The sequence below is a fragment of the Myodes glareolus genome, chromosome 19 (genome assembly GCF_982192425.1).
Source record: "Myodes glareolus chromosome 19, mMyoGla1.1, whole genome shotgun sequence".
In the NCBI taxonomy this organism is placed as follows: Eukaryota; Metazoa; Chordata; class Mammalia; order Rodentia; family Cricetidae; genus Myodes; species Myodes glareolus.
Window position 1 is genome coordinate 62,330,345 of NC_142044.1, and position 23,547 is coordinate 62,353,891.

At 48.8% G+C, this 23,547-nt stretch overlaps 1 protein-coding gene across 5 annotated transcripts; it reads left to right on the top strand.

Moving 5' to 3' along the window:
* Positions 1 to 1,089: 1,089 nt before the first annotated feature.
* Positions 1,090 to 23,518, top strand: Prpf40b (pre-mRNA processing factor 40B). 5 transcript variants are annotated; one of them, XM_087899268.1, is made up of 26 exons: positions 1,090 to 1,275; positions 8,560 to 8,640; positions 9,342 to 9,485; positions 9,775 to 9,840; positions 10,493 to 10,520; positions 10,750 to 10,775; positions 11,080 to 11,190; positions 11,493 to 11,613; positions 11,704 to 11,728; positions 11,946 to 12,155; positions 12,343 to 12,469; positions 12,550 to 12,614; positions 13,070 to 13,234; positions 13,325 to 13,433; positions 13,727 to 13,877; positions 14,975 to 15,108; positions 15,623 to 15,737; positions 15,881 to 15,972; positions 20,971 to 21,087; positions 21,258 to 21,395; positions 21,605 to 21,700; positions 21,822 to 21,911; positions 22,049 to 22,226; positions 22,585 to 22,646; positions 22,736 to 22,879; positions 22,964 to 23,518. In XM_087899268.1, the coding sequence occupies exons 1-26, from the start codon at positions 1,273 to 1,275 to the stop codon at positions 22,988 to 22,990; spliced, it is 2,625 nt and encodes an 874-aa protein (XP_087755394.1). In that variant the 5' UTR covers positions 1,090 to 1,272; the 3' UTR covers positions 22,991 to 23,518. The 5 variants fall into 5 exon arrangements, with proteins under 5 accessions (XP_087755394.1, XP_087755396.1, XP_085534699.2 ...); XM_085678573.2 differs by having other exon boundaries at positions 1,092 to 1,275; positions 22,960 to 23,518; XM_085678575.2 differs by having other exon boundaries at positions 1,093 to 1,275; positions 21,825 to 21,911; positions 22,960 to 23,518.
* The last annotated feature ends 29 nt before the right edge of the window (positions 23,519 to 23,547 follow it).

Here is a 23,547-nt window from a genome sequence, read left to right on the forward strand (position 1 = left end):
CACACACACACACACACACACACACACACACACTTATTTATTTTCTAAATAAGGGAGAGGCTGGAGAGATGGCTCAGTGGGTAAAGACAATTACCAGCAAAGCCTGACGACCTGATTTGAATGCCCAGGGCCCTAACAGAGGAAGGCGAGAACCCATTCCAGAAAGCTATTTTCTGACCTATACGTGGGTGCGGTGGGCATGTGCCTCCCAATAAGCAAATGAAATAAAAACAAGAAAAAAGATAAGGGAGAGATACTTGAGATTTAAAGTACATAGTTCTTTTATTATTTGAGATGGCTTCAGGAAAGGCCTATCAGAACCCAGGGGCAGAGCTTCTTCCCCCTCCTCAAGTCCGCCTTTCTGTCTGATATCTTGCCTGAGGAATTCAAGAAACTTTAACACAGCTACTGATAAAGCCGAAGTTGTCTATAGACATAAAGAGGTGTTCTCCTGACTCAGGCTCAGGAAACTGCCACAGTGCTGAGGATCGAGGATAGGTGTAAGTGATAATAGAGGAAACAGGAAAGTTCTTCACCCGGACTTTGGGGGGCAAAGAGGTGCAATGCATCCAGCCCTAGCTAGCAGTCGTCAGTTACTAGCCCACGAACTTCAGCAGACCCGTTAAGTAGCTTTGCGTTTCCTTATCTGAATAACCGAACGTTCAATTATAAATATTATGGAGCCCGATTCCAAAAGTAACCTCGGGGTTGAGCGAGAAGGCACGTGTGCACTCCAGGACCGGCCAGTCCAGGGGATTTGTCGGCCGCGCCCAATACACGTGGTTCCTGGAACTGGTGTTCAGTTAATAGTTCTTGAATAAATGACATAAAAAGTACAGAAAATAGACAGGAAAAAAAAAAACCGCTCTGTGTGGAGCATAACGATGCCCTACAGGCGGGCGGAATGACCGCTCGGTCCGGTCCAGGATCTTCAGGAAGCCTCGCAGGCGCGGGCGGCGCCGCTAATCTTAGCGCTGCTCTGCGCAGAGCGCGCGGGTACCCAGAGGCGGGAGCAGGCGCGCCCCGCCCCCGGGGGCGGGCCCAGGACCTGGCGCGCGGGGGCGGGGCCTGGCTCTCCGTGCCGGGGGCGGAGCCGGGTAGGGCACACCGGGCCGGTTGGGGGCTCCGCTCCTCGGCGAAAGCAACCGGAGCCCCGGCCACGAAGGGGTGCGACCCCCCACGGGCCCCGCCCTCCCGGCTGAGGCCCGGCCAATCAGAGCTGTTCTTACTGGCGAGTGGGCCGAGCCGGCCCAGCTGCTCTGAGGCTCTGGCATGGTAACGTCCCCGCGCGGGGGTGGAGAGGCCCGGGGCTGTCCCACAGCGCCTCCTGCGGCCCGGGCTCGGGCTGGGGAGGCCGGGGGGCCGCCGGGGTACCCGGGACCCTGAGGGAGGGCGAGGGGACCGAGGGGTGAGGAAAAGAGCCCAGGAGGGGGGTGGGGGCGGGGATTTGGGGTAGAAGGGGCGGGGAGGCCATTATGGAGCCTGGCGGGGGTGTGCGGCCGGGGGCTGAGAGGACGGAGAGCTGAGGCTCTGTGAGAAGGAGGGAGGGATGAAGTGAAGGGTGGGTCTGTGGAGAAAGGTCGAGGGAGAAGAGAGGGCGGGAGATGGAAACCAGTTACCTCTCCTGGGCTGTTTGGCGTGCCCTGTACCCCTCCCCCAGACCCAGGCTTGTTGCTGGAAGTCCTGGATGCCACTTAGGACCATAGGGGACTCCCTTCTTTCTCTACCCATTCACAAAACCTTGTCTCTTGAGGTGAGGAGGGAGCTTCTGAGGAAAGAGAGACTGCTGGTTTTCACCTCAGAGCTGGAGTAGCTAAGAAGTGGACAAGCAGAGGCCCCTTGGTCCCAGCCCTGGCTCAACCTTCTACAGACTAGTAACTCTGTGTGACCTTGGGCAAGTCACTACCTTTCTTTGGGCCTCGAATTTCCCATTGACTTTTAAGAAGGAAAATGGGCGAAAATGATACATTGGCTTTCCATCAGTTCCAAAAGGGGGCGGGTTTGGAGGAGGAGATTTAAGGTGAATGGATTCTAGGTTGCGGGAAGCATGAAGTAGGAGAGGAAACCCTCAGCTGGACTGGAAAAATTTGCCCGAAATTTGCGGGTAGGAGGAAATTTAAAGCTTGCATGGCCTCTTTCTGCTGGGCCTGGGTCTTGGAAATCCTGTTGGAGGAATGGGAGAGCTTTCTACATAGAGGAAGTTGAACCCTGACTCAGAAAGATGAGAGCCAGAAGTAACATTCTGTTCTCCCGGCGAGGTGATGGGGATCAGAAGCAACACGAAGTTGTATTCTAGAAAGATCTCCAGGCTCTTTGGGGAGCAGAAGAAATGCTAGGGCTTACACACCGGAGTAGAGGCTAGGAAGGGGTTGGGGGAGGGGTTGGCCCTGTCTGGGCTCAGCAAGTCAATGGGTGATTAACCGGTGCTTCAGCTGTTGTTTGCATCACTGTTGTGGATGCTGGGCTAGTGCCTCAGTGCTGAGCTATATTCCCAACACAGTTTCTGAGAAGTGTACCCCCTAGCCTTCGTTGTATAGCAGTTCCTTGGGTGAGTGAGAGTTGAGTCAGACCAGGCCAACCTAGGATCACTTGGCTGTCTGAGAATCTCGGGATTGTGCGAGGATTGGGATGAAAAGAAAACATTGAAGACAAGGCTAAGAAATGTCACCTGTGGCCCTACCTTTCCTTCTGGGAGGCGGCTTTATGGGATCAGACTGCTTGGATTCCAAGCCTTCCTCTACTATTTAACCTCTTAGAACCATAGTCAAGTAAGTAATCTGTCAGAACTCAGAGGATAGCTTTTAAAATGGTTATGAGAATTAAATGAATGTTTGGTGTGATTCTGGCTCATGATAAGCACCCAGTAACCTGTTAGCTGTTATTTCTAGTCTCTTCCCTCCGCTTCTCTCTTCTTGTTCTCTTTGTCCTTCTGAATGCTCAGTTCTAAGATACCCCTTAGGTGAGGGCTGGGATGTTGTCTCAGGATGCTTCCATTGGTCTCCGTGAATATATGATGACCAGATGATCAGGTGTCTCATTTTCATTATGACTCCCCAGTCACTGAGCGTCTGTTATGCTCCAGGGAAGCCCAACAGATCTACTTCCCTTTAGTTTCTTTCCTTTTGTCTTCTTGCACTGTCTACTTCAGAGTTCACTCAGAAGATAAGTGACCCAAAATTGTACTGGTATTGCAGCCCACCGGTGAGAGGAGCAGGTTTTTCAGGGAAGAGGACAGCACAGGGGAAACTTGTGGAAGGGAAGGCTCTGACAGTTCCACAGTCCTTTACATTCCTCCCATTGCTCTGTCTTCCCTGGGTAACTGATTGAATAGGCCAGTGTTTGAATTCTGGCCAGAAGTCTCCATCCCAGTGTGAAGGTGATCATGCACGGTTAGCTTTCTGTCATGTAACTTTTCCCATGAGTATTTCACACCAGCTCCCTTTCCCTAAGCCAAAGCATCTCCACTATTCTACATGCTTCATCACAGAATTTGTACAAGCACGTACGTGTAAACAGTGTTTTAGGTTCTGTGCAAAACCCCACCAAAGTTAGGGATGAAACTGTTTGATCAAAGCATTTCAGGTGGAGGTCTAGACAGTCAGGGGAGGTATAAAAAAGAGAGAACAGCCTGAGGAGGTGGCTTAGTAAGTGCTCGTTGTGCTGGCGTAAGGACTACAGTCCAGATACCCAGAACCTACAAAAATGCCTACTTCCTGTAATTCTAGCCTTGGAAGGCAGAGATTGGATTACCAGAGCAAGGCAGCTATTGCGGCTGACTGTATCAGTGAGCTCTGAGTTTGATATAAGAGACTCTGCTTTCCTCAGTGAATGAAGTGGAAGATTGATCAAGCACCCCAGCATAAGCTTTGGGTCTCTGTGTGCTCATGTGCCCCCACGTCTTCAAACATTATGAAATGGAAAAAGAAATAAAGCTTACTTCTGAAATGTAGGGAACGCCACGCTGGAGTGGAGAGGCGGGTAATTTCAGAACCCAGCAAACATTCAGAGGTGCATGCCACTCTGCAGAGTGGTGCGCTGTATCCTGAACGGACGAAGAATGTGTGTGGGGGGTGTGCAGTAATGCAAAAGTCACACAGTCATCTTAAACAAAACAAGATGGTAAATTAACAGTTCCTATACAGAAAGCACCAGGAAAGCCCTCGGGGATGGGCCAGAGTGTGGGATTGGTTATATTGAAAGGCTTTGGATGGTAGTTGAAGAAAAAAAAATGTGTTTTGTTTTTTGAGATTGTTTCTCTGTCTAACTTTGGCTATCCTGGGACTTCCTCTGGAGGTTAAATTGGTCTGATTCAGAGACTTATCTACCTTTGCCTCTGAAGTGCTAGGATTAAAGGCATGTGCCATCATACCCAATTTACTAATTTTTTATTAATTTTTGGTGGGACAGGGTCTCTCTCTATATCTCTGGTTGTCCTGGAACTCACTGTGTAGACCCAGCTAGCCTTGAATTCACAAGAGATTTGCCTTCCTTTGTCTCAAATTAAAAGCATATGCCACCAGCATCTGACAGTAAGTTGAGGAATTTTATGGGATACGCAATAGGCACCACTGTACAGTCTTAAGATGAGGTTGGAGTCTTGCCAATTTAATCACTTGCAGGAGAGGTAGGTATGAAGAATATCAGCTTTCTCTGGCAAACGTTGCACTTCTTTTTTTTTGTTTTGTTTTTTTTAAATATTTTTTTATTTACTATGTATACAATATTCTGTCTGTGTATGTCTGCAGGCCAGAAGAGGGTACCAGACCTCATTACAGATGGTGTGAGCCACCATGTGGTTGCCGGGAATTGAACTCGGGACCTTTGGAAGAGCAGGCAATGTTCTTAACCTCTGAGCCATCTCTCCAGCCCAAACATTGCACTTCTAAGAGAGGCAAATTAGATTCAGTTGGGGGCTCATCTGAAGTCAACTGTGGGACTTTAGCCATGACTGTCTTACTTTTCTCACACAAGAGCGGAGTATTGGTGTGTGTAGTGGTACTCTTGTGCTGGGGGTGGAGCAAGAGGGTCAGGAGTTTCAGGCTTGGCACATGTCTGTAATCCTAGCACTTGGGAGACTAAGGTAAGAGGATTGATTGTTTTGTTGCAGGTTTGAGGCTAGAGTTAAGAGTGGAATATATAGTGCGTTCCTGGACAGCCTTATTATAGAGTGTTACCCTGTCTCAAGGTTGAGGAGGTGCTTTGGGGGCGATTTTCAGGTCTCCTCCAGCTCTAAATTGTATTTTCTTGATAGTAGGCCTTACCAGTGGCTCTCAGGTTTGGTGGGACTTAACAAGACTAGTCAAGTCAAAAAGCAAGTATCCATTCCAGCCTATGACTGCTCCCACCTTAATTTTTTTTCTAAAATTTCTATTACTTATTTTGGATGAATGCACATGTGCTACAGTACATGTATGGAGGTCAGAGGAAAAATTATGGAAGTCAGTTCTCTATTTCCATCATTTGAGTTCTCAGGCTTGAAGGCAAGTACCTTAATCCACTGAGCCATCTCATCAATTCATTCATTCATTTATTTATTTTGAGGCAGAGTCCCAGCAGCCAAGGGCCTGCTATGCACTATATAACCCATACCGGCATCAAACTCTGGATCCTCTCTATGTCCACGTGCTAGGATGACACTGTCAAGCCACTATGCTGAGTTTACCTCTGCCTTTAAGAGTTTTCACTGTAGTGGAGTTGTACTAGATATTTTAGTTCATTAAATCTAGCATGTGAGTATCCATGTTTAGAGTAGTGCCACATGAGACAGCACATTTGGAACTACACCAATGCCTGTAAACTTCCAGTGGGTGACTCTTGACAGGAAGGGATGTGGTGTCGAGCATATAAAAGAGGGCTTGGGCTAGTGCGGTGGGCTTTTGTGGGAAATGTGTGTTGGCTGTGAAGTGTATATAGAACCTAGGAGAGGTGCTCTGTGCACAAGTGAATACCTGAGATGGGAGGAAGCCTGAGTATGGCTGAAGCACAGAAGACAGGTATGGAAGAGGCTGAGGCTGGCAAGGTCATTGGCAGCCTTATAGACCTGACTGGATAGGGCTTTGGCGTTCACTCTCAGAGCAGTAAGGAACAACTGGAGAATTCGAAGCAGGTGCTTATGGGCCTGAGGTACATTTTGAAGAGTGTATTGTGGGTACAGTTAGAAAAGTGGATTTGAGGAGAACAGTTTGGGAGGCCACATAGATCAGATGGAAAATGTGGGTTGGGGGAAAATGGAAAGGAATGCCTAGATCGAAGAAATCTTTTGGAGGTAAAACTAAGAGAACTTGGGCTGTATTATCAAGGATGCTATAGGAAGTAACTCCCAGGTCTATCTTGGGCAGGACGGGATAACATGGGGGCCTGATGAGACTCAAAGATGATTACCTGGTAGGTTAAAGCAGCTCAGGGAGGAAGAGTAGAACACAGCATTTGATTTCCTCCCATGGCAGCTCGTTTCTGACATTCCCTACGGATAAAATTTCCAGGGAACAGGAACAGTGCCCTTAGTCGAAGACAGAGAATGGGGTCATTTGCAGTAGCTTGGCACATAACTACTTAGGACAAGGTCAAAGAGATTTTTACTAGAGATAAAGGTTAGAAAACGTTTTTAACTGTCCAGGCCTCCTCAGAATAGGGGTAACTGAGAAGCAGTTGTGAGGTGGCTCCTGTTCCTCCAAGCTCCCTAGAACTCTCATGCTGCTTCTCAGCCTCCAACTAGGAAGAAGAGCAACTTTTAGCTTTGTCTTTTTGAAAAGTGTATGAGCTGAGTGTGGGCACACCTCTAATCACAGCATGCAGAGGCAGAGGTAGGAGGATCTCTTGAGTTCTTAAGCTAGTCTGGTCTATAGAGTGAGTCCCAGGGCAGCAAGGGCTACATAGTGAGACCTTGTCTCAAAAACAAAAACAAAAAAAAGTGTGTTAATGCACTGAGGCCAGAGGAAGATGGCAGACATTTATCCATCCCTCTCTGACTTATTTGCTAGAGATGGCCTCTCACTGAGTTAGGCTGGCCGCCAGCAAGTGCTAATTAATAATCGACCTGCCTCAGCCCTTCACAGCACGGGGTTACAGCCATTCACAACCTGTGTGCATGTATTCTGGCATCCAAACTCAGGTCCTCGTGTAGCAAGTGTTCTTACCTACTGAGCCATCTCTCTAGCCCTCAAAGTGCTTTTAAAATAAGGTTTATTTTGTGTATTTAAGTGTTTGCTTGCATGCATGTCTATGCCTGGTGGATGCCCAGGAACTGAAGTTATACATAGTTGTGAGCTACCATGTGGGTGCTGGGAACTCAACCCAGGTCCTCTGGAAGAGCAGGCAAGGGCCTTAACTGCTGAACAGTGTCTCTAGCTGCCCCCACCTCCAATTATTTTTTGAGCAGGTAATAAAGCCATATAGTTACATATTTATAAGACACAAAGTTGCATACTGTTAAAAGTCTTTTCCCTTCTGTCTTTTGTTTCTCTTATCACCAACATTTAAACATGGTAAAGCTTCACTGCACCTTGCCTCCCCCACCTTGTCACTGTATCGTAAGGTGTTGACATTGATCCATTCTTATTTATGATTGTAGTGTTCCATTTTATGTTTGCGTATGAGGAATCTTTACTGATGGATATTTAAGCTTATTCTCATCTGTGTTTATAAAAATGAAGACTTTGTACATCTATAATTTTATGCATATCTACAATATATATAGAGAATGACATTTTAGAATTGGAAATTTCATAGAAATTTGCTTATTTTGTTTTAATTCATCCAGTATTTATTGAGTACCTATTGTGTGCCAGACCCTGCAGCAGGTACCAGGAATCCAGTCTTCAGCAACTCATGTGATCCCTGCTTCTGTGGAATGGCATCACCCTCTAGGAGGGCAAACCATGCCCAGGCAGACATTGTAATAAAATTGTGTACATGAGGAAATTAAGGACGGGGATCAAATAGAGAAGAAATTGGAGAAAACCACTTTAAATAGTGTCATGTGTTCAGCTGTAGGGAAGACAGGACTGCTTAGACTGTGCAAGCCTATGTTCGCGTTCAGGGTTTGTGAAGGAAGGGTAGCCATCAGAGGTGAGGAGGATGGTCCAGTTGGTGTTTGGGAGCAGAAGTGGATCAGGTGGATGAGTGAATATGAATCTGGGTAGGAGGAAGCTGGTTGTAAAGACCCAGGACTGTAAAGGACCAACAGCCTTGGATTGAGTCTTAAACCCAGTAAGTTGAACAAGGGAAGACAACCCCTAACTGACTTGAGAGAGGTGCAGGAGAATGAATCGATGTCATGGGAAGAGCCAGATGCCTGTAGTAGAGCCTCCTGTGACTGCTTTGGCAAAACGAGAACTCCCAAAATAAAGATGACATGAAGGCCTCCGTCAGCTGGCTCTCTGGGCTAGCACAGGAGAGCAGAGTTCTGCAGGGCTCAGGCTCGGAATGGGCGGGATGTGGGGCTTGGAAACTCCTTCCTGAACTTGTGTTTCTCTTTCATCCTCATCCCTCTGCTTCCCTTCTGCAAAAGTCCATCTCTGTGCCCATCCTGGGTCCTATGACTTTTCTCTCCCTCAACAGTCGGTTCCCGATTCTGGTCCCCGGCCCCCAGCAGCGCCTGCCCCCTTCCCACCGGGGCCCCCCATGATGCCACCACCCTTCGTAAGTTTTATGTGTTTCCCTGGGCTTGGCTTTTCCAGCCTGCATCCTCAGCCCCCACCCTACCACTGCTGTGTTGCCAGCAAGAACCTGTACCACACCCTTTGGTATTTGGAAGATGGGTGGTGTTGAGCGCTGGGGTGGGGAGAGCTGTTGCTTAAGCTCAGTCCATAAAGTGACAGTTCTCTCCCTTTTGCTTTGTCCTGGGGATGAGAGGGGCTGGAAATTGGAGAAATGGAAGGGAAAGACCCCTAGTGGAGTGAGGGCTGGGGAGGCTTCTTTCTCTTTCACTGTTCCTTACCTGTGCTCTTTACAAAAGCCTCTGAGTTTTGGGCTGCAATAGCATTGGTGGTCATGAGTTAGAAAGGGATGGGAGGCAGAAGCCTGGGATCCCTGCCGTCTCCCCTTACTTGAAGGTCTCTTGGGGGGAGTACAGCGTCCCCAGTCTGGTACTGTTCCCTTGTCCTTTTCCTTGCCCTCCCCAACTTAGGAAGCTGCGTGCTTACCATTGTGCCGGGGAATCCTCAGTTACTTGTCTTCCTCAGTAGTGAAGGGGGAGACAGTGATGCCCTTTACTTCTCAGATGGAAGCCTTGGAGTCACCTCTTGGTCAGGATGAGGGTTGGGGAGTGCCTGACATAGGTGGTCTCTGCCGTAATAAGACAGTGTCCTCTGTTCAGTGACTTTTTCTTTCCTCATTTCCAGATGCCCCCTCCAGGGATCCCACCTCCTTTTCCTCCAATGGGGCTGCCCCCTATGAGTCAGAGACCACCAGCCATTCCCCCAATGCCACCTGGCATACTGCCCCCAATGCTTCCACCAATGGGGGCACCACCACCACTTACACAGGTAATTGTTCTTTTCATGGGGATCTTTAGCTGGGAAAGAGATGGGAGTAAGCATCTGGGCTTTAGAAATTGGAGAGGGAGGAGAGCTTTGGGCCAGATTCATCAATTTGTCTGCTGAATGATTAAAACCGTTCTCATGCATGGTGAGTATCCAGAACCTGGAGAGTGCTTGAGAGTATGCCCTAGATCAGGGTTGGAGCCACAAAGGGATCTCTCAGGGAACCCTACTCAGAGATCGATCTGCCTAGCCCTTACTTACTAACATTGGCTGCTGGCCTTTATATCTATAGATACCAGGAATGGTACCTCCAATGATGCCAGGGATGCTGATGCCAGCGGTGCCTGTCACTGCAGCGGTAAGTGCTAGGGGCAAGTAGGAAGCAGGCTCTGACTTGCACTCTGTGGGTCTGACTTGAAGTGCATGGATGTGGACTTCTGTTCTCTCCCTCCTGTTGTGTCTGCTCTGGTCCCTCGCAATATTCCTCACGTTCAAATCCTCACCAGCCACATACTCAGCAGTTTAGTTTCCCACTCGTCACCAAAGGCAACATGTTCTCTCGTTACCTCTTGGGCCACACCCAGCACCCTTAAAGACTCACTCATTCAGGTACTCCTGCATTCTAGACATGCTAAGAAGCTTTCTCATATCACTTCCTCTTTGTCTCTGAAAGAGGCAGTGGCACCTTCTTGTGCTGTTGCTCAGTGTAGTGGAGTCTCAAGTGGGGTGTAAAATGTTGGCATCTGCTGTGAAGAGATGGATCTCAGGAGCTGACTCAACAGAGTACTCTTACTTGTGGAAAACGAAGAAAGGAGCTACCGTGTGACTCCTGTGGGACCTGAGAGTCACAACCCTGGTGGGGTGGAGGGAACAGGACTGTTAGAAGGCAGAGATCCCTGGGAACAGGACACACAGATCCTGGCCTGGCCTGCTTCTCCATCCCCCATGGCCTGGGTCCTGGGGGCCACTGGGCTTGGCCCCAACCCTTCCCCCTCCTCTTTCTTCGGCAGACGGCTCCGGGTGCGGACACCGCCAGCTGTGAGTCTTCTGGGGGCCTGCTCCCCCCAGGCTCGGAGGTTGGGGGGCACAGGGGAGAGGGGACCATGGACTGGAGCCCACGCTGGATCATGCCTGTTGGGATGCCAGGGATTTTGGGATGTTGATGGGATCAGGGGTTATTTATGGGACGGAAGAAGGGAGGAGTAAGTGGGGAGAAGACGGGGTCTGGAGCAAGGGCTTAGTAGGTTTCCTCTGGCTTCTTTTCTAGCTGCTGTGACTGGGGCTGGCCCTCCGGTGAGTGCCTTTAGCTTAGGTCTCTGGGTAGAAAGTGGGAGGCCGACTGGGCAGTGGTGGGGCACACCTTTAATCCTAGCACTTGGGAGGCCTGGGCAGGTGGATCTTAGTAAGTTCGAGACCAGCCTAGACAACAAAAAAGTTCCAGGACAGCCAGGACTGTTACACAGAGAAACCCTGTCTTGAAAAACAAACAAAACAAAACAAAAAAAGGAAAAGCAAGTGGGAGGCTGATGGTTGTCTTTGGGTGAGGAGAGTTTTAGGGAAAGGAACCTGACCACGATTCTGTGCCCCTTCCCCCCAGAGGGCCTTATGGAGTGAACATGTGGCCCCTGATGGGCGCATCTACTACTACAACGCTGATGACAAGCAGTCCGTGTGGGAGAAGCCCAGCGTGCTCAAGTCCAAGGCGGAGGTCCTAAGTGGGGCTTTCTGGCTCTTCCTTTTAGTGTCTCTGACCCTTTCAAGTCCTCGGCCTTCCTTGAATCTCTAACCATACTCATTGTGGTTCCTCTAACCCCAAGATCCCTGACTACCTCCACACTCCTTGGAATTCCCTCCCTAGGGTCTTAGGAAGTCCACTTTCCCCCATTCAGGCCAGGCCAGGTGACAACTAAAGACTACTATTGTATCCTCTATTCTTTGGGTCCCCTTAGCTCCCTTGACAGGCTGGAGAGCTGCCCAGCAGCTGATGACTTCTGACCCATCCTCTTACAGCTTCTGCTGTCCCAGTGCCCCTGGAAAGAGTATAAATCAGATACAGGGAAGCCGTACTACTACAACAACCAGAGTCAGGAGTCCCGTTGGACCCGGCCCAAGGATCTGGATGACCTGGAGGGTGAGGGGTCCTGGAGGTAGAAGGGGAAGACTGGGCAAGGCTATTTGGAGTCCTTTGCTACTCTGTGACTGTTATCTTTTCCCTTTGCAGCCTTAGTCAAACAAGAGTCTGCAGGGTAAGTGACTTGACCATGTATCTGTCCTTCCTTGGAGCACTTGAGGGAGGGAGTGAATTCATTGTTATCCTTCCTCAATGGGAGGAGAAATCTTATTTCTTTATGGGGTCAGCTGCTTTAGACTCAGTCTTCCCCAAGCTAGAGCAGTTGACCCACCCTGCCTTCCTGTCCTCACGTTGATACACCACCACACTTTTGGCTTATCACTTGCCTACAGAAAGCAGCAGGCCCAGCAACTGCAGACCCTACAGCCACAGCCACAGCCACCTCAGCCACAACCTGACCCTCCACCTATACCTCCTGGTCCCATCCCAGTGCCTATGGCCCTTCTGGAACCTGAGCCAGGTCGAAGTGAAGATTGTGATGTGTTGGAGGCTGCTCAGCCCCTGGAGCAGGGGTTCCTGCAACGGGAGGAGGGCCCCAGCAGGTGAGAGCTGCTCCCGTGCATTGCAGCCTCTTCCTTTTCAGAGACTTGAGAGGGACATGTGAAGAGTGAGCACTACCCCTGAAGGGCTCCCTGGGAGCAAGAAAAGGACAGTTCATTGCTGAGAGTGAAGGGCACTGAAAACTGTAAGAATTGTGGGTCTTGTGCCTGAGTCCTTTCTTCTCTCCAGTTCTACTGGACAACATCGGCTACTACAGGAAGAAGAGGAAGCTAGGCCAGAACCAGAGAGATCTGGCCTCAGTTGGAGCAATCGAGAGAAAGCAAAGCAGGCCTTCAAAGAGCTGCTAAGGGACAAGGTGCTTGGTGTGGGCTTCCAGGGAAGGCCTGGGGGTTGCGGAGGTGGACAGGCTCCAAGACCTATGCATATCTCTTCCAGGCTGTCCCTTCCAATGCTTCATGGGAACAGGCCATGAAGATGGTCGTCACTGATCCCCGTTACAGGTAGGCTTGAGCAGGAGGGGATAGTCCTTGTTCGTGAAAGCAACTGGGCCAGGAACTCCCTGAGATGTTCAACTTGACACTCAGGTCGAGTGGCTAGGGTGAGGTGCAAGAGAAGGGGAAGTAGAGTAGCTCCAGAATGAGAAGAGGGAAAGGAACAGCTATGTGATACTTAGTAAATGATTATTGGCTTAACCTGAACTGTAGGGAATAGGGGCTTTAGTAAGACGGGTTCCGATGGTGACTTGAGACCACCTAAGCGAAAGGGCTTAGTATTTCTTCCCCTCACTACTTACTCATCCCTACCCATATTCTGGACGCCTGTATATTAAGTCCATGCATGGGTTCCCAACTTGGTGTTGTGGAGGCCTTTCCCCCATGTCTTGAGACCCTGCTTCATGGGTTGTGCAGGCTAATTCAAGCTGTGTCCTTCCCTGTCCTCACCTTGTCCACTCTAGTGCCTTGCCCAAATTGAGTGAGAAGAAGCAGGCATTTAATGCTTACAAGGCACAGCGGGAGAAGGAAGAGAAAGAGGAGGCCCGGCTGAGGGCCAAGGAGGCCAAACAGACCTTGCAGCATTTCCTGGAGCAGCATGAGCGCATGACCTCCACCACCCGCTACCGGTATTAGGCTGGACTGGGGCTCTGGGACACCCAGAACACACAGGTCCAGGGTTCTGTTTTCTACCTACTCATAACCCATGTGCTCCACAGGCGGGCAGAACAGACCTTTGGGGACTTGGAGGTCTGGGCTGTGGTCCCTGAGAGGGATCGAAAAGAGGTTTATGATGATGTCCTCTTCTTCCTGGCTAAGAAGGAAAAGGTAATGGTTATAATCACTGGCTGAATTCTCCTAGCCCTCAATTTCCTGTAGATCATGGGTATTCATTTCTCCACTCAGCCAGTGTCCCTTCTGAATTAGAAGCTGGTGTAGAACTTTCCCCTTCCTTATTTCTGCACTGGGCCAATGAGCCTTGGATAGGGGAGGGCAAGGAGGACACTGATCTATGACTGATCTATGACTAAAGTCTAGCCCTCCTAAGGTTTTCTAGCTACCTCCTTTTCTCAGATCCTCCTTTGCCAGCCCTGCCTCACTTTCATCCCGTGGCTTTCCAGGAACAAGCCAAGCAACTTCGGCGTCGAAATATCCAGGCTTTGAAGAGTATCCTGGATGGGATGAGTAGTGTCAACTTCCAAACCACATGGTCCCAGGCCCAGCAGTACCTCATGGACAACCCCAGCTTTGCTCAGGACCAGCAGCTGCAGAGTAAGCCTGGCTCTCTGCCCTTTCTCCACTGATTTGAGACCTTGAGCCTGTCCCTGCCTGACCTGGAACCCCCCTCCTTCTGTCATTGTTTCTCCCGGACTCTGGGGTCCAGATGTTTCACATTGCCCCTCTGGTTTGCTGCTGTATGTCTATGTGGTGCTAGGGATGGTACCCTGGCCCTTACGTATGTTTTACATCAGCTTTTTTTAAACACATTTTTGTTTAGTGGCGCTGAGAATTGAATCTAGGTCCTGAGTTAGGCAAATGTTGTACTGCTGAGTTCTACCCCAGCCATAGGGTTCACTGTTTACCTGAACACGTGTGTCTGGAAAGAAATATGAAATCCTTAAGAGATGATGTTATCTATAGCTCAAATGAAGATGGTTCTAAACTGTCTTAGTATTGTGGGCCTTAACTGTAGTAAGGAATTGCTGGCTTATGGTTATTGACAAAATAATTCACCTTTTCTTTTAAACTGTTTTACTGTATTTCCCAATACATCATTCTCTCTATATATATATTCTATATATACTCTCTCTCTCTCTCCCTCTCTCTCTCTCTCTCTCTCTCTCTCTCTCTCTCTCTCTATATATATATATATATATATATATATATATATATAGTATACAATATTCTGTCTGTGTGTATGCCTGCAGGGCAGAAGAGGGCACCAGACTCCAGAACTCATTACAGATGGTTGGGAGCCACCATGTGGTTGCTGGGAATTGAACTCAGGACCTTTGGAAGAGCAGGCAATGCTCTTAACCTCTGAGCCATCTCTCCAGCCCCAATAATTCACCTTTTAAAGCTGCATCAAAGCCTGACTGACTTCCAGTTCCCTAAGATGTGATGCCTCAGATTCTAAGATAAACTAGATTTTGATGATAGTTTGTACAAGCTGAATTCATCAGTCGAGTACTTGATTTTTTTCCAGTGCAATTAATAAATACTCCTCCCCAAGAACCACCATTAGTTGTACTTCACTTTTCTCCACCCCCTTGAGAGCACCTAGCACCCACAGGGGAAGCCTTGGGAAATAGGGTTTGAGGGGCTCTCCCACTGATATGGTGCCTGCTGAGCTTCTTCCCTGTGTGTAGACATGGACAAAGAAGATGCACTGATCTGCTTTGAGGAGCACATCCGAGCTTTGGAGAGAGAAGAAGAGGAAGAGCGGGAACGTGCCCGGCTTCGGGAACGGCGCCAGCAACGAAAGAACCGGGAGGCCTTTCAGGTATCTTCCTGTTCTTGGGATCAGAGCTTGGCTCAGTTCTGCTCTAGACCGCAGCCTCTCTGTAGTGCCTCTCAGTGAGGTTGTTGACTAACCCCTTTCACATTCTGTAAGACCACTCTGCAGTAGTGCCCCTCCAGGGGCACTGTTTGTACCACCCTCAGACGTGGGTGCCAGCTAGACCAAGTATCTTTCCCTTTGGGTGGAGTCAGACAGTTTGTCCTCAGCTTCGAAGTAGTAGTGGGTTGACTAAGCTGGTCATAGTAGGAAATTGAAGCCAAGTTAGAAAATTGTGCTGCCTGCAGGTTTCTGATTTACTGCCTCTAGACTGGCTTATTTATTCTGTTTGTATATTCATGTTTCCTCCTTTTGTAGTGCCTTTGCTTGTGTCTGCGTCTCTGCCTCCTTTGTCTGAATTGCCCCTACTTGTCCAACTCTGCCATTCCCTTCCCTCCTCCCTAGTCCCTGGCCATGCTTCCCTCCCTCATTCTCCTATCACTGGCCTTTCCCTGTTCAGACCTTCCTGGACGAGTTGCATGAAACAGGGCAGCTGCATTCCATGTCCACCTGGATGGAGCTGTACCCAGCAGTCAGCACTGATGTCCGCTTTGCCAACATGCTGGGCCAGCCGGGTAAGGCAGCCAGGCTTTCCCTTGTCTGGTCTGGCTTCCTACCTGCCAACCTCTCTGCACCCTACTCCCTGGCTTGTCCTTGACCCAACCCTGGGCCTTGGGAAGCTGCCGCCCGCCAGGCCCCCATCTCTCCCTTTCTGCAGGCTCTACTCCTCTGGACTTATTCAAGTTCTATGTGGAGGAGTTGAAGGCTCGGTTCCATGATGAAAAGAAGATCATAAAGGACATTCTTAAGGTAAGAGAGCCTGGTGTGATGGATGGACAGAGAGACAGTGTGTGTGTGTGTGTAAGCCACACTCTAGACCAGGATCCCTAATTCAGATTTTTCAGGAACAGGGCTCCTTTCCCTGGGGATACAAATAGACACATTTTTCTAGCCAGATGTAGCAATGCATATCAGTATTCCCAGTACTTGAGAAGCTAAGGCAGGAGGACTGCTACAAGTTCAAAACCAGTCTGAGCAATAAAGGGAGTGCCAGCCAGGTTGATACCCTGTGTCAGAAAAAATAAAAACCAAAGCAACAAATCATTTTCTGCTCCTAGGAGCTCATGACCTAAAACAAGTTTAAGAAATATTAGCCAGGGACAAGTGTTACTACAGAGACAGAAATCAGAAGAGTTGAGAGTGATCTAGTGATTTCACCTTCAGGAATGAGTAGGTGGAAGAGGTAGAATGATGTAAGCATAGGGGTGCTACAGGAGCAAAGGCAAGTGGGTGGGAAGGGTGTAGTAGGCCTGAGAAGCAAGCACAGCTAAATGTAAACTCTTACCCCCACAGCTATGCCTCCCAGCCTGTAGGGTGTTTTGAAGAATTTGGAATTTATTGCTAATATTTTAAAATCAGATTTCACAAAAAAAGTTTTGTTTTGTTTTTTGAGACAAGGTCTTACATATCCCAGGCTGGCCTTGAACTCCTGGTCATTCTCCTTTCACTTTCCAGTGCTGGGATTATGGGTGTACACCACTATGCCTGGCTTCACATAAAAATCTGGCTCTTCAGTGTCTCTTGCCAGTTTGGATGATCTGTCAGCACTGGGCTTGTTCTGCAAGGCATGCCATGGACACTGGCATACCATGGCCCTCTTAGAAAGAGGAAGAGGGTGAGGCGTTTTTTCTCTCACTACTCTTTTACTGCCTTCTTAGCGCTGGCAAGGTCAGCTGCTGTCCACTAGCCCATGTGCCCTGTCATTTTTTTTCCTGGAGAAATAGTTGTCCGTGTCTGTCCAAGTTACAGATGTGAGTAAGCGAGTGAAGGGGGAGCAGTGTGTTTCTTTATGGTACTCTAATGTGTAATTCTATTGATATTCTAAAAGAAAACACTATTCTAATTTTCTAATAAATACTGTATGTATTTGAAGATATCGTCCAATACAATATCTAGCAGCAGGACTTGGGGTCAGAGTCCAGATGAAGCCTTTACGTGTCGTGTGAGCTTTTCTAAGGATCAGTTTCCGTGTTTCAGAAATGGCAAGTGTTCCACCAAGGGACACCCAGTTACTGAAAACAATGACTTGATGTCCAAGTTGAGAGGGACAGAGGTACTATTAGGTAGATCACCTTATAAAGCCATGGATGTTGATTGTAATGCTGTCACCTGTTTAATATGGACTTAATAAACCAAGTGTAGTGGTTCATGCCTTTAACCCCAGTGGAGGTTGAGAAAGGAGGATGGTGAGTCAGCCTGGGCTATACAATGGGTCCTATCTCTGAAGACCTGAAAAAATCCCAAGAGTTATGTTTCAAAATTACTTTTAAGTGAGATGCATCTTGTTGTCCTGGGATTGTCTCTATTTCTCTGGAACCACATGCCCACTACCACTAGAGCTTTGCAAAGGGCTTTGGGTGCTAAAATAAGATGCTTAGATTTTTTAATATTGTAAATGATAGCTCATATGGTTGTGGAGAAATACTTCCCAGTTTGTCTGTATCCTTAGGGGAAGTGGTAGTGAAAAGGTAGGAGTTTAGCTCCTCAAGCCTCAAGATCTTAAAAGTGATGACAGGTACTTGAGCTACATATTTTAGATCACTCTTGTCCCTGGACTTGATCCCAGTGCTGTCCTGTTATCAGTGCTCTTTGACACAAAGGTTGGAGAACCATATGATGCCAGGGACTGTGTTAGCGGGAAGGAAGAGGGTGGGGAGGATTGAGTCTAGGTGGCAGATGAGACAAGGTGCCATGGATTCCTTCTAAACGTGCTGAGGCCCAGCGTGAAGGTGGATCTTCCCTTATTTTCTAATAGAAAAGCTTATATCTCTTGTGCATTGAGGTCTGTTGAAGATTTTTATTTAAAAAATTGTTAATAAAAGTTGGACTGGGCATGGTGGCAGATAATTTTAATTCTAGCACTTGGAAGACAAATAGGTAATCGCTGAGTTCTAGGCCAGCTTGGTCTAGAGTGAATTCTAGGCCAGCCAGGGCCACACACATAGAGAAACCCAGTCTTGGAAAATATAAGTGAGAGTTGGGCTGGTGAGATGCTTTAGTGGGTAGAGGATTGCCAACAAGCCTCATGGCCTTAGCTGGACTTCAGACATCCACATGGGAGAAGAGGAGAACCAATTTCACATATGCCATGGCACATGAGTGTCCACATATACATGTGGAAAATATTTTAAAAATGTTAAAGGTGACATTTTATGTGTCCCTCTGACCTCAGTATTGATCAAAGGGTTATCAAGGTCACCAAGAACAATTTAGAGATTGCCAAGGACTGGTTTAAAAGTGTTTTAAGTCTGAGCGAGAACTCTGACATTTATAAATAAACAGGTAGGTAGGTAGGTAGGTAATTAGATAGATAGGAAGATGGGAATATTTAAACTCAGTGGGATAGAACCACTATAGTAGAAGTGCCAGATTATTTTGTGAAGTTAAGGGAAAGGTGCAGGACAGGCAGTGAATGGCAGCACTGTTTTAAATATTAAGGATTTTAAGCAGTGATAGTTAAGCAGAAAGAACTGGCAGTAGGGTGGATCTCTCTGAGTTCAAGGCCAGCCTAGTCTACAGGGAGAGTTTCAGGACAGCCAGGACTATGCAGAGAAACCCTATATGGAAAGCAAACAAAACAAACTGGCTGCAGAAGACAAGCATTCCTGAAGTAACTTTTAACCTGGGCAGCAGGAAGGAATAAAGCATATAAATGTCTTGCACAGGGTAATCTTGTAAATTATGAATACCTATCTTTAGGTAGGTAAATTTTATTAAATAGTTAACATTGGGCCAAAGTAACTGCTGGGCTCCTGTCTACACCATCTGAGAAAGTGGTGAGATTTTGGACAGTTCCAATTTCTACTCCTTCTTTTGGACTCCCAGTTTAGGAGGCCAGGTGACCTTAGGAGTTCCTGTGGCCACCCACAGTCACATGGACTGCAGGAGCACCTCTCATCGCCTAGGACAATGTAGGGCCCTGGACTTGGAGCAGATAGAAGACTGGAGATCTGGGCTAGAAGATGAACGATGAGTATGGGAATTGTGCATTAGAACAGCAGTCTGGTATAGATCTGAAAGTCAGCAGATGAGGGGTGAAACTGCCAGGGAGAATGTAGATCAGGTTAGTTAAAAAAATAAAATAAAATAGCCAGGCGGTAGTGGCACATGCCTTTAATCCTAGCTCTTGGGAGACGGAGGCAGGTAGATCTTTCTGGGAGTTCAAGGCTATCCTGGTATACAGTGTGAGTTATAGGACAGTCAGGGCTACACAGAGAAACGCTGTCTCAAAAACAAAAAACAGAAGCGAATAATAATGAAAATAGTGTAAGGGCAATTCTCAGGAGGGAAGTGACAAGAAAGGTCAGGATACAGGAATCCTGGAGAGGAGGGTACTGCATCATTTCATAGGAAAGTAACTTCCGGCTGTTTATTGGCTGAAAACTCCAGAAGTTTATCTAGTGGTTCTGAGCCTCGGTTTCATCCTCTATAAAGTGGGGATAATCTATATACCACATTGTAAATTTTAAAAAAGCATTCATCAAGTGTCTTGCTTGTAACAGGCTCATGATAAATGCTTATTCCTTTTCCTGTGCTGTGTCCAAGGAACTGAGAGTCAGGAAAAGGAACAGCTAGCTCGAGAAGCTAAGTGCAGGATGGAGGGCTGTGCTAAGTAAAGGGGGCTGCGCCCTGGGAGGACAGTGAAGAGGGTGTAGGAAGAAGGTGCTAGAGGTGATGCTTGCTACACAAGTTTGAACCCTCAACACCCACATAAAGTTTGTGTATGTTTGTAGCCCCATCAATGAAGCAGGGCAGATATGATCCTAGCCTGATAGTTTAGCCAAAATGGAGAGCTTCCGTTCCAGCGAGTCCATAGTCTCAAGGGAGGTAGACTGAGTTGTACACTCAGACTTCTCTGGTTGTGTCCTCACTCGCACAGAAAGGAGGATGTGTTTGGAAGGGCTAGAGCCTTGACTGAGAAAGGACTTTTGGGGGAAAACAAGAGTATATTCCTGATATCAGCAAGCAGGAAGACTGGAGGAAGCCAGCTGTGTGGAAGGACAGGACAGTTGGCCTATGACAGTATTCCATTTACCTCTCACGTCAGCTTGGCCAAGTGAGATTACTTTCCTTCACTTCAACTTCACTGGGACATGGAGGCTTTTTGATGAGAAATATAGAGCCTGACCATGTACCTAAGACAATGGACATGTTTTTAATATTGCTGGAGAGTTATACTCTCTATGGCCAACATCTCTTCCAGGAACTCTGCAATCAGGGTGGGCATAGTGCTTGAAGCACAGATTTGGGAGTTAGACCTGAGAGACAACAGATCAAGTGCTTTCATTCTTCTTGTCTGCGTAAAATTAGAGACCGACTTAACAGAGAGAGCAGGAAGGTTAAAGGAGAAATGTGTCAAGCACTCAGCAGAGAACCTATTACAAAGCACTCAGTACAAGAGGCAGAGGGTGTAGCCCAGATGTTAAGAATGCATGGCAGCTTCCATGAGCAGCAGGAAGGCCCAGCTGTGGCCAGAGGAACAAAGGTGTAATTGTGAAAAACTCAGTCATCAATCAAGACTGTGAAGAAACTTCCTGACTTTCTTGGCTCCATATGAATCCACACAGGTTGGAGGGGGGGGGGTCCTGTGATGTGAAGACTTGGCGTGGTTTCTAAGGTATGTCACAAATCTTGTGGGTACTCTGTGAGAGCAGAGGCTTGAATGCCTTGCAGCCTGATCCTTTGTCCTATTGGCTTTGGGTCTGGGCCCGTGGTGCCTCTGGCCTTCACGCACTGCTGTGCCCACAGGACCGGGGCTTCTGTGTGGAAGTGAACACAGCCTTTGAGGACTTCGCCCACGTCATAAGCTTTGACAAGAGGGCTGCTGCGCTGGACGCAGGCAACATCAAGCTGACCTTCAATAGTGTGAGGGGATGGGCAGGGCTGGGTGGTTCTCTCAGTTATCCCAGTGTCTTGTTCCTCCTCACTACCCTGCTGTTTATCTTGGGTTTGGGAAATGATGGCAGGAGTCCAGACCCCACCTTCCTACCTCTTTAAAGTATGCCTGACCCTGTTCTCTTTCCCTTTTCCCTCAGCTGCTGGAGAAAGCAGAGGCACGGGAGAGGGAACGGGAGAAGGAGGAGGCACGAAGGATGCGGCGCAGAGAAGCTGCCTTTCGAAGCATGCTGAGGCAGGCCGTGCCTGCTCTGGAGCTGGGCACTGCCTGGGAAGAGGTCAGGAGCACAGCCTGGCCCCACTCACCCTCAAGCCTGAGGGCAGCGGAGCTTCTCCATCACTGAGGGCCCACCCCAGTCACAGCACAAGCCCTGGGCCAGCTCCAGTTCCCTTCCTTCCTCTGCCCTAGCCCTGCCCAGTGCTCGTGGCGTGTCCAAGCTGGGCCAGGCAGGGCCTGGTCTGATCAGCAGTGCTCTCCCCGTTCAAGGTCCGTGAGCGCTTTGTGTGCGACTCAGCCTTTGAGCAGATCACCCTGGAGTCGGAGCGGATCCGGCTCTTCCGAGAGTTCCTGCAGGTGCTGGAGGTAAGGCACTTGGCCACCCTGATCTGTGTACCTGGCCAGCCAAGGAAGGGGGCTGAGGGTATCCTAGAAAAGGGCTGGCTGAGACAGGAAGGCAGGTTCTCACCTCTCCCTCTGCGTCTAGCAGACTGAATGCCAGCACCTCCACACCAAAGGCCGAAAGCATGGCAGAAAGGGCAAGAAACACCATCGCAAGCGTTCTCACTCACCCTCAGTGAGTCGGCAGGTAGAGGGATGTGGGGGAGACTAGGCCATTTCCTTAGTGGCTCTGGACTATGTATGTCCCCAGCTCCCAGTTGAGGGCTTCTGGAGGACAGAACCCTGCAATGACTATGTCTCTTATCTGCTCAGGGTTCTGAGTCAGATGAAGAGGAGCTGCCCCCACCATCCCTCCGGCCTTCCAAGCGGAGGAGGCGGAACCCCTCAGAGTCTGGCTCTGAGCCCTCATCCTCACTTGACTCAGTAGAAAGTGGGGGTGCTGCCCTTGGAGGACCAGGCTCCCCATCGTCCCACCTTCTTCTTGGGCCAGGTAAGCAGTTTCTAGTAGCCTGGGAGCTAGAGGACTGTTGTCCTGACTAGAGGCAGAGCAGGTCCCAGACCCTTTGTAGATGAGGATGGGAGAGCCTGGCTGTGGAGCCACATTTCCCATTCCTGCCTCAGACCAGGAGCTGGATAGAGGAAAGGAATCCATATTCAGCCTTCCTCAGACCAGGAGCCAGCATCTACAAACAATGTACAGGGAAGATCATGATCTTCTCTCTCCTCCAGTGGGACTTAGAATGTACAGGGAAGAGCATGATTTTCTCTCTCCTCCAGTGGGACTTAGTATTATTATAAGTAATAATATATTTATTATTTTTATTTGTATTTTTGTAATAAATCTATAGATCATGGTCTTCGGAAAGCCAAGAAACCAAAAAAGAAAACTAAGAAGAGAAGACACAAGTCGGTGAGTAGCTCTCCTGAGATCCTGGAGTCTGTCTTACCGGCCTTCCAGCATGCTGCTCAGTTGCTCAGACGGATTCTGAACTCTTACAGAACAGTCCTGAGAGTGAGACAGACCCTGAAGAGAAAGCTGGCAAGGAGAGTGAAGACAGAGAACAAGAACAGGACAAGGACAGGGAACTCCGGCAGGCAGAGCTCCCCAACCGCTCCCCAGGCTTTGGAATCAAGAAGGAGAAGGTGAATGGAAGGACCTGGCTTTGGCCCCAGCCTGTGACATACTACAGGGGGCTCAGGTAAGCCACATCTTTGCTCAACAGACAGGCTGGGATACATCAGAAAGCGAGCTGAGTGAGGGGGAGCTGGAGAGGCGAAGGCGGACACTCCTACAGCAGCTGGATGACCACCAATGACCCCACGAGCTCTTTCTGCCTTGGGACTTCATGAGGCAGTGGCTCCAGGGCCATCCTCACCATCTGCCTCAGACTCCGTCTGTCTGGTCTGTGTCCACTTTCCCTAAATAACCCACCCCAACACACTACTGTTAGCCCCTCTCAAGGCTGCTCTTGGTGTTCAAGGGTCCCCTAGTTCTCAGAAACTAGTGCAGTCCTTGCCCTTAGCCCCAGACCAGAGATGGGCAGTCTATACCACACGGGGTGGGTGATGCCAGTAGATAAAGTGTGAGAAGGGGTTTCCAGGAAAGAGACAGGCTGGTGGACACAGCCTGGGTGGCAGAGGGCAGGGTCCTCACCCTCTAGCATCAGTGCCTGCTCTTGCCTGACCTGGCCCTGGGGCTCCACCATTGCTTCCTCTACCCCGGGACCTGATGTATGTGTTCTGTTTTTGTTTTTTAAATAATATTTATAACATGATCTACAACTATTTTGTCCTCTTCTTATGCTAACCAC

Coding starts and splice junctions, on each gene's coding strand:
- Prpf40b (XM_085678573.2), top strand. Junction 21,088..21,257: donor TCAAGCTGACCTTCAATAGT/GTGAGGGGATGG, acceptor CTTTTCCCTCAG/CTGCTGGAGAAAGCAGAGGC. Junction 21,396..21,604: donor TGGGCACTGCCTGGGAAGAG/GTCAGGAGCACA, acceptor TCCCCGTTCAAG/GTCCGTGAGCGCTTTGTGTG.